Source organism: Perissodus microlepis, chromosome 3 (genome assembly GCF_051167445.1).
Source record: "Perissodus microlepis isolate ML-2025 ecotype Zambia chromosome 3, ASM5116744v1, whole genome shotgun sequence".
Classification (NCBI taxonomy): Eukaryota; Metazoa; Chordata; class Actinopteri; order Cichliformes; family Cichlidae; genus Perissodus; species Perissodus microlepis.
In genome coordinates this window covers 21,456,899-21,467,545 of record NC_140463.1, presented here as the reverse complement: position 1 = coordinate 21,467,545, position 10,647 = coordinate 21,456,899, and the positions used below count along the sequence as shown (strand labels likewise).

Sequence of the window (10,647 nt, the reverse complement as noted above, 5' to 3'; positions counted from 1 at the left end):
GACGTAGTGTAAAAGAGTTAGTAGTTTATTTTATTACTACCTGTAATTTATTGCAGATTACTCCTATTTGCTTAGTTGTTTACTAAATGTTTGAGGTGTGAAATAAACCGCAATGGAGCAAAATATGGCTGTGTGTGGTTGGAGGATGTGTTTGTGCGTGGGCGTGGGCGCGTGCACGCGCGAGAAAGTGGGGGGGGGCGAACATTTTTCTTGTAAAACAAAGGGGGGCCCAGCAAAAAAAGTTTGGGAACCACTGCTCTAAGCGATAGATTTGTGTGGAGAAAGCCAGATTTGAAGTTTATGCTTTTATTTTGAAGGGAGGTCTTATAAAGCGGAAGTCCGTTCCGCCTGCACGAGACGTCACACTAAACAGGGACAGTTTTTATTTGGACCCAAGATAAGAAAGCGGAGGACAACACAGACGCAATCAAAGCTGTTGGCTACGCATTTATTACGAACGGTATGTAACGGGAGCTCTTACTAAACACAGAGCGACATGTTTTTAATCTCAGTGGATGTGTGTACGCCGTTAGTCGTTTCAGGCTTAGCTAGAAGCTAACCTCAGTTAAGCTAGTAAAGGCAGCTTGTAAAAATTGCAGCAGCTACTGTTTGGAGAAACAGTTGGATAGCCGTGCTGCCATGTTTCATGCAGAGGAGTGTGAGCTTGGGATAATACTCTTAGCATCCATATGAAAAAGATCTGTTTGTATCATAAATGCTGCAAAATGTAGGCCGCATGTGCATGTTCTCTTAGATGGTATATAGTTATACAGTTTAAAAACACTTTTCTGATATAAACTTTGTTAAAAAAACATAAGAAGAGACTTGTATAGATATACATATGTATATGAGTGTGTATACCTGTGTACAGGCAAAGCAAAGGCCTAATTGCAAACAGGGGGATTCCCAGGATTTTTAAAATGGGGTGGCACAGACCTCCCCTAAACCTAACCCACCCACAAGATATAGATAAGATAATAAAAACAGCATGACAAGGTTTTAGTAATAAAAAATACTTTGTTAGGTTTAATTGTTTAAAAAAGCACCTGGTCAGGTTTTGATAACCAAAATAGCAAGTGATGTACAGATAGCAATTTTCTCTTTATGATTATGATCATCATTTTAAAGTGATTTTATTTATTTTTTCTTTACTGAGAACTGTAGTTGACAGGATATTTGACAGGGAGAATCAACTTTTCTTTAATGCAAAAAAATTTCATAGTGCAGTATGGAAATCTGATCACTTATTTTACTAAGTTACAGGGTCCTATCTCCCTGTGCACTGCTAAAAGAAAGAGATACAGATATTTAAATGAAGATTAGTTTGTGTACACCCACTTTTTACCACACATTTTGGAACAAATTTACTCCACTTTCCAGCATGTTTAAAGCATTAACAGATCAGGACAGTTACCCTTCTCCATAATTTTCTTTCCAACTACTTTGATCCTTTCCTAATACTGAGGCTGTTGGCTTGTGACTTGATATGTTATTACACATCTATGTAGGTGTGTGGAAACGATTGAGCAGTAGCAATTAATGAGTAATTACTCTGTAACTTATCATTTTAACAGATAACCTTTCTCTTACTAGTCACCTTGGCCAATGTGTGATGTAGAGGAATAAGAGTATAGCTTGAAGAAACTTTAACTCCTATTTAACATGTTAGCAATGATATTCTGCACTGAGAAGAGTCATGAAGGCAGAACCATTAGCGCTTACTGGGTTTGATAACACAGGCAAGTTCCGCATGTAAGTTAACAGACTTTTCATTTTACAACTGCAATCTAAAGGTCTTATTCAACTTACTTTTGGCTCAGTAATATTCTTTCATCTGTAACGTAGATGTATTGCAAAGACTTCTCAGAGTAGTCCCTGCACATAAGTTCAATAATTTACATATAGAGAGTTGTTTTTCAAAGCAAATACATGTAATTTAATTTCAAAAATGGATAAATATCATGAAAATTTAATTCAGATGAAAAATAAATAAAGGGAGAGGTGGTGTAGCTAGAGAGACAATGCTGTCTGTTATTGAGTTGGGCTGTAGTTACGTGGATTTGTATGCCTCAGCACACCTGGACCACCATGGGCCACCAAACCCGAGCTCAAGCTAACAGCTAAAAAGCCCCACTGAGCGATCCAGAGAGAAAAGCAGCTGCAGGCAGCCTTTAGCTCCTCTAGGTCAGCTGCAGATACTGTGTTTTATTTCTTCTTGATTTGGAAAACAGACTAAAGTGCTACACTGTGAAAAACTGAATTGAAACATGATGTACATATTCAGTTCAATTCAATTCAATTTTATTTATATAGCGCCAAATCACAACAAAAGTCGCCTCAAGGCGCTTCATAGATACAGAGAAAAACCCAACAATCATATGACCCCCTATGAGCAAGCACTTTGGCGACAGTGGTAAGGAAAAACTCCCTTTTAACAGGAAGAAACCTCTGGCAGAACCAGGCTCAGGGAGGGGCGGCCATCTGCTGCGACCGGTTGGGGTGAGAGAAGGAAGACAGGATAAAAGACATGCTGTGGAAGAGAGACAGAGGTTAATAACAGATATGATTCAATGCAGAGAGGTCTATTAATACATAGTGAGTGAGAAAGGTGACTGGAAAGGAAAAACTCAATGCATCTTGGGAATCCCCCGGCAGCCTACGTCTATTGCAGCATAACTAAGGGAGGATTCAGGGTCACCTGGTCCAGCCCTAACTATATGCTTTAGCAAAAAGGAAAGTTTTAAGCCTAATCTTAAAAGTAGAGATAGTTTCTGTCTCCCGAATCCAAACTGGAAGCTGGTTCCACAGAAGAGGGGCCTGAAAACTGAAGGCTCTGCCTCCCATTCTACTTTTAAATACTCTAGGTAGTGCTGAGTTATGCAGAACTGAATTTTAGAAGACACAACGAGTAGGAATGGGTTAATATTTTGTTTAATTATTAAACCAAGAACTTGTTAGGAAATATGGCTTTTTGAAAAGGTCACTTAGATGCAGCTTTGTGTCTCTATAGTTTACATTTTGAGTAAAGGTGTTATTTTGTCCAATGAAAAAGTTTGTTTGGACACAGTTTAATCTTTTTTATTTTCGGCAGCAGGAAGCTGGATTGAGTCTGTGGGCTGTATTTCACACTCTGTGCTCTAGTTTCAAGTTATTGACTTGAGGCACTTTTAGTCTAGAGTTGTATTTCCTGCATTTCTAAGAATCATTTTATTTAATTTTAGAAGTTGTGCATGGTGTGTAGCATACGAGCACAAAATGTTAAGATGTTAAATACCTGCTAGATAATATCTGGTAATGTTATTTTGTAGCTTTTGTACTACTAGTATTATTGCTGTTGTTTTTGTTTGTTTGTTGTTGTTGTTGTTTTTTACTGCTCCTGAAACGTCTTGTGAAATTGTTCAAGTCCTCTATCTTGTAGGCTGTCTGGAAGCATTTTTGTTCTATCCCAGACACACACATTCATTTTTATTTATTTTTAACCATTTTTAATATCCTCATTCAAATATATAGTTTTTCATGAAGTTGGTAATCTCATCTCTCATCGAATGGATACTGGGACATTTTCCTGCACACAAACTTCACAGAGAGGAAGGAGATGGACATGTTTTACCACACCACAAAGTAAAGCTGGATTTACGGTCTGTCCGTACTGCATGTCAGATACCAGATTGGTTTGGCTTTCTCAGGCTGCAAGACAATGTCATCTGATGAAAATATGTGGACTGACTGAAGATGAGCCAAAAGCATGTTTTTTTTCTTGCTAACCTTAATATTTTTTTTGTTTTTATTTTAATTTTTTTTGCATTACCACTTGCATTGCTTACCAGATCAACAAGGAGTGTATCGTTTGTTTTTCTTTGAGAAGTAATGTCTGGATAGAATTTTTATTGAAGATATACTTTTGCAATCTTTTTGGATAATACAGTCAAAGGTTGGGTAATGTTTTCAAATTTTCTAAATGGCATCAGCATTTAAATACCTCAGTGTTGATACACAACTTAGATTATAAGTGTACATACATTCATGGACAGAAATGTCAAATCAATATCACGCTGTCAGTAATTTATGAGAAATGTAATTTTTTTTCTGGGGCTGAATGGCTGCATAACGTATATTAGGGCTGCTCATGGCTGCATAACGTATATTAGGGCTGCTCAATTAATCAAATTTTAATCTCAATTACGATCTGGGCTTTCAACGATCATTAAAAATGACTGAGCCGATTATTAGCCCCTCCCTCGTGCTTTACTCTCGCGCTGCTCCGTGTGGCAAATCGAGCGCACCTCTCTGCATTTCAAACACGTGTCACAACAATTAAGAGCAGTGGTCCCCAACCTTTTTTGCGCCACGGACCGGTTTATGCCCGACAATATTTTCATGGACCGGCCTTTAAGGTGTCGCGGATAAATACAACAAAATAAAAACTAGTACCGGTACCGAAAAAAAGAAAATTTATTCATAACACACGTGAAAAGACCCAGGAAAACCGAGTAAACGATAAAAACGATAACAAAATAACGCTGAAAACCGATAAAAACCCTGAAAACTATACATTTCACACCTGAGCCTCAACTCTCGTGGCCCGGTACCAGTCCGAGGCCCGGGGACCGCTGATTAAGAGGACCCGAGGGAAGCTCAGAAAGCTAAGCAGAAGTTATTTGGAGAGGAGAGTGACTGCTGTTGGTTGAAAAGAGAGGTAAAAAAAACTTCAGTGGTGTGGAAACATTATGGGTTCGCGGAGTCAAACGTGGATCAAGTAGACATAGTGTGTAAACTTTGCTACAGTGTCGTAGCTGCACCACAGAGCAACACTGCAAAGTTCACTAAACATAGATGTTTACATTTTTCATTTATTTTTTATATTGCAAACATTTGCACTGTTATCAGTATTTGCACACTATTTTATATTATTTTTGACAATCTTTAAAGTCATTATTCAATACATTGTTATTGTTAAATAAATATCGTCAAATAATCGAGATCTCAATTTCAGTGAAAATAATCGTGATTATCATTTTTGCCATAATCGAGCAGCCCTAACGTATATCTTTCATAGTAAAACAGTCAAGAATTTGGTGCCAAATATTTTGTTTATATTTGGGGTTTTCTGAAATGTGACAGTATACCTGCTTACATTTTAGTAGCAGTGAAAGTTTGAAAAATTCTGAACTTGTCAAGGCCAAGGTTATGATTGTGTCAGAAAGGTTTGGTTCACAGCACTCATTGGTAGAAGCTAATACACAGTAAAATGGGGAATTCCCAGGACATCACTGGAGATCTGAAGAGGATTATAGAAGTACACAAGTGGGAAATGTGTCTGAGCCCTTTCTAAACCATTGCAGATTCTGGCATCATCAGATGGAATGGAATAGAATAGATTCAATTATATAAGTCATTGGGAACTGTACATACTTTGTTAAGATTTGAAAAAGACCCGAAGGACACCATAAAAAGTTGGTTTGAAGAGTCAAAAACCACCAAAGCACAGCTCTGCCATGGATTGGGAGCTGACAGAAGATCATTGCTGAGCAAGTTTTACATCACCATTGACCGAGAGGCTGCCTCTGAAGAGAAAAACCACTGCAACAAAAATCAATACTTTTAAAATCAGTTAATGTTGATAACCTACCAAAGGACAAAGAAGACTTTGAGAGATTTTTTTTATGAACAAGCATTGAGCTGTTGCTGCCAGTGAAGCTGGTACATCGAATTAGAGTGGATATAATAATGAAAGAAACAGACTACTGAAGAATTCTTTAGCAACTCCCCAAACCATTGTGCAAAGTTTTGACAAAATCAGATATGTCAATAGGGCTAGTTTTGGAACAGGCTAGCTACTAAGCTTTTGGAATGGCCTTTTCAAAGTCCTGAGCTTCAGTTGATAACAAATTATGTGGACTATACTTGAAAGTCAGATTTTTTCCAGGGAAGAAATTATTTCAAACAAAGTGGTAAAATTCGCAAACGGAATGATACTACGAAAGCATAGGTGTTCTGAATGTACATGTAAGAAAACCTTATATGAATTCAATTTTGCGCACAGATTATTTTTTTTACTCTTAAAAATGTACGTTGCACAGTCATTCTGCCCCAAAAAAGCTCAGTTCAAATTATTCAGTGATTTATAATGATGTTCTCTAAAGTACAAATTGGTTTTTAAATTTTTGTAGTCAATCTGCTGGTGTAGGGAAATAAATGAGTTTGCCTGCATTTTTTTCTGTTTTCTGACCTTGTTTTCTCTTTTTATCTGACCTTTGATGTTTGTGCTTCCTCTGTTTATTTCTAGTAGTAAAGATCCTGATATTGTAATGATAAATTTATATTTGGCAGGAAGCAACAGAGTGAACAAATCCAGACAAGACCTTCCAGATGGATTTCACCCATCCAGGAAGCTGAAGCCCACAGCAGTTCAAAAACTTTTTTTTTTTATTTTATTTTATTTTTTTTTTAAATTTCTCAGTTTTGTAATTGCTATTGAAGATTTCCCTTCTCCCGCACCCAGGATCACCATCAAACCACATACTTGAAGTTCTCTAAAGGCTCTCTCTACACACAAGACTTCGTGATTATGGTTGCCTGACTGAATGGTCACTTTGCATTTTGCACGAGCTCCACATTGACAATGACCTCCAGCATACCTACTTTGTAAAAAACCAAAAGAAAACAACCAAACACCCATTCCATTGACTGCTGTGGCTATCCTTGACTTTCTGAACCATGTCCCATCCCCTTCATAACCCCTATAATTTTGGGATAGAAAGTTCTGCGCAGTGTCGAAATGCGCTTTGCTCTTCTGGAGCATCCTCTGGAACTTCTGACACTACGTTGGGAACAATTCCTTCACTGCGTGCTTTTCCAGTGAGCTACACCCCCACACAGAGTAGTTCTATTTTAGATGGCGGCATGAAGAGATCTACAGAAATGTATCTTGGTCAAGCCAGGACAGAGATGAGACAGCAGCCTGTTAACCAGGCCCCTTGCTTTACCAGCACTCAAGAAGACAAGTTTATTTCTTCAACTGCAACGGTTGCCTCCAGTCCAGTGTGCTCAGCATCTCAAAGATACTCTGATTTTAAAAGTGGGCCTTGCTCCTTGGACTGGTTAACCTATAAGAAAGCCACTGAAAATGATTCTTCTAGATTTTTTTCATCATCTACTTCACTGAGCTTTCAAGGCAGTGGTGAAAGAGAACAGGATATGCAGTCCATTCCAGGCTTAGGTGATTCTGACTATCGAATGCAAGACAAACCTGTGCTCCCTACTGATTCCAGTTACCCAAAGTACTCTTCACAAGAAGCTTCTAACATCCTTTTACGTTTTGGACTTGAAAAAGATGACTTGGAATATCTGATCTCCTACCCTGAAGACCAGATAACCCCTGGCAATCTGCCTTTTATCTTAAGGCAAATCCGCATGAAGAAGGCTGAGAATGTTAAACCTATTGTTCATTCAAAAGCCTGTCCTGAACCTCAACCCACCCCCAGCATGACCGTAATGGACAGGTTCAGAAGGGAAGGGATGCAACAGGGCGAATTGGCACAGATTATCAAACCAAGTAAAGTGATTGACTATGGACATACTAGCAAATACGCTGGAGGGTTTGGCAGTGATATAGGAAAGAGCAGTGAAAGTAGAGCTAACAGTAGTGAGAGTGGCAGTATGTTGCTCATGGACACTTGTGATGGTGACAGTTGCAATAGAGAACCACTGCAAGAAGGTACGGCAGAGGCGAAAACCAGCACCTTGGTTTCTTCACATGACCATCGGGGTACTGTTTCCACTAATAGTTTAATGCAGAGCTATGAGCCTCCTCCAAGCAGGAATCTAACTCAACGATTGCTGACTCAGCCACACCAGGCATCTCAAGAAATCATCAGCTCTTTCTCTCTGCCAAAGAAAGACACAGACTTAAGACTTCTCAAATTCAAACCAGTTCCTTTGAAAGAACCAGAGCCAGATTGCCATTTGGCATTAAAAATCCAACCACCTCTCAGTCATATTGCTCGTGGTGTGCATCCTGATCAACCTGGGCTTGTGCTCATCGGCAATAAGGATAACAGCTGCACCAAGGATCAAAGTAAAAGTCAACAACAAGCGCCAAAGGTTGCTAAGCCCATAAACAATCAGAAGATGCACCAAAGGCAGATGCAGCAGGAGCTAAAGAAACAGGCGGAGCAGCAGCAGCAGCAGGACCAGAAGCAACCACCAGTGCAGATGGGACAATGCCAGTCTGCAAAACCAGCTACTCCCCTCGCACCTCAGATAATTCCTAAACCAGTGAACTTCGTATATATGCCGCTGCCACTTTCCAGCAAGCAGTGTCGTGCAGACAGGGAGCTATCAAAGGTTCTGCCAGCGTTGGCCATGATGCAAGACTATGCTGCAGCCACACCACAAACCTTTCCACATACCTGTTCTCTGTGTTTGCAAAAATGTACTGGTATGAAGGTGAGTAGAAGACCGTACTCTCTTCTGTCTCCATTTAGAACATTACGGGTATTTATTTCTGTCTATCATTTTGGTTAATTTTAAAAAGAACCAAAAAACCAACATTAATTTGTGAAACAACCTCCTTGCTTCCAAACTTTACGACTGCATTTTTAAAGCTTTTTTTAAATGTAAATTTCTGTAGCATATTCTTCTGATCTGTTATTTAAGTCTTTCCACCTTGGACACATACTAGAAATAAGACTTATGAAGTAAATGATTTCTGTCATATTTCAGTCTAGAAGAAAATGACTGGGTGTGCATCAGTCTGCTCATATAGCTTACTAGAGCTGCCTCTTGAAAAAACTGGAACATTTTCTAATGGTTCTCAAACAACATCTTTATTCATATATGTTGACATGTCAAAACATGTCACTTAGGGCACAAGGGAGATTGCCAGATGTTGTATTTATGGGGAAAATAGTTAAGATTGGATTATCCGAGCTGCGTTAGTCTCTGAAAGTAATTCATAGTTACCCTTTTTCTAATTTAATTTAACAATAATGGCAAATTGGAAGTTTCTGCCCAACAAAAAGAAAACGATAAGTGAAGATGAAGAGTCTGCAAATCTGAGGAACATGAGCATCAGAAAGATGACTTTTCCCCCTAATTCATATTTAGTTTACAGCCATCCACTTTAGAACAGTTACTGTCTTTAGAAGAGTAGCAGTCATCTTGCAGTGACAGTCATTGGTTGAGATTGTGAAGCAAAATTAAGATGTTCTATAGTATGCTGCAAAAGTCTTGAGCCCCTTGCATTTCCTTTCCAAGGATCCAGAGATGCAATTGTTATTGCAAATGGTATTGAGCAATAGTTCTCCAGGCTTTATGAAGGACTTTCAAAGATTGTCTTTGGACATTGGCTGCTTTTTCACTCATTTCATTCCAGTTCTTGTACCAAACAATTTTCAGAGGAATGTTTTTTGTTTGTTTGTTAAACCAGTTAACACTGATCTATGAATAATTCAACCAATAAAAAAAATCCAGCAAGCCCACAGGTTGAACCACTGGTGTGTCTACACAAAACCAATAACTAGGCAACTAATTCTTTTTAAATTGTATTTTTACGCACTTTGTCAGCTTGTTGCAGAAATACATTTTTAGTTAAATCTATGTAAATTGCCAAAGATAACACTTTCTGACCACTGCAGAAAGTGTAGTGGTTTTGCACCAAAAAGATGATTCCAAAAGAGCTATTAGCCAAAACCTTAGCATGTGTCCTTAAAATATTTTGAGGAAGCTGGACAAGTGCAAGAAAAGAGAAGTGACAGTGTTGAAAAACTATTTAAAGCAGATAAACAGTACCTGAAAGTCATGTCCTTCAGAGACAGGAGAAAAAAAAGACCTGCAACATGCATGTGGCCCTTCAGTTGAACAATCTCCTGTTCACTGAAGCCTCATCATGGTCTCAGTGGAAGGGCGGCTGTCAAGAACCTTTTTTTAATAACATCTGGTGGTCAGAGGGCCAGGTGGCGCCAGTGTCCGGCAGCCTCGCCTCTGTCAGTGCGCCCCGGGGTGGCTGTGGCTACAATGTAGCTTGCCATCAACAGTGTGTGAATGTGTGTGTGAATGGGTGAATGACTGAATGTAGTGTAAAGCGCTTTGGGGTCCTTAGGGACTAAGTAAAGCGCTATACAAATGCAGGCCATTTAACAATTTACCATTCCAAATATTGGTATCCAGATGTTATTAAAAACTGTCTGTCCCTCATAAAGTTTATTTCTATATTGCTTGCAGACTTTCAGTGAGTCATTGTAGTTACTTCCTGTTTTAGTATAAATAAACAAGGGGTTCAAGACTTTGGCATACTACTGTGCTATAAAATGAAAATCCCCAATGTGAGACCTTTAGAAAAAGGAGGATGGGTCTTCTTCTTTGAGTGCCCAAACACCAATTACAGGTGGGGTTTTTTGTTTGTTTGGGTTGTTTTTTTTTTTTTCCATCTCCATCCAGACCTGACCTCTGCTGAAATGACGTCAAACCTCAGGACTCATTTTTATTGACACATTCACACATAGGACAGAAGAGACCTATGTTGCAGAATCAAGAGTCCTGCAAGACTTTTTACATTTCTGTTTTGTTTTGTTACTAAATCCATGACTGTGGTCTTCCATGCCATCCTATTTGGTGTCGTTTATAAATATGCTAAATTATTCAATC

General features: G+C 38.8%; 1 protein-coding gene across 4 annotated transcripts in view; it reads left to right on the top strand.

Moving 5' to 3' along the window:
- Nucleotides 1-330: 330 nt before the first annotated feature.
- The window catches only part of LOC146390491 (uncharacterized), a 43,208-nt gene continuing 32,891 nt past the window's right edge, over nt 331-10,647 (top strand). For 2 of the 4 annotated variants that reach the window (XM_084923540.1, XM_084923539.1), the window contains exon 1: nt 350-8,448. In XM_084923540.1, the coding sequence (XP_084779666.1) occupies nt 6,718-8,448 (1,731 nt within the window). In that variant the 5' untranslated portion in view covers nt 350-6,717. Of the gene's footprint in view, nt 8,449-10,647 lie in introns of all 4 variants that reach the window. The other 2 variants (XM_084923537.1, XM_084923538.1) reach the window with 2 other exon arrangements.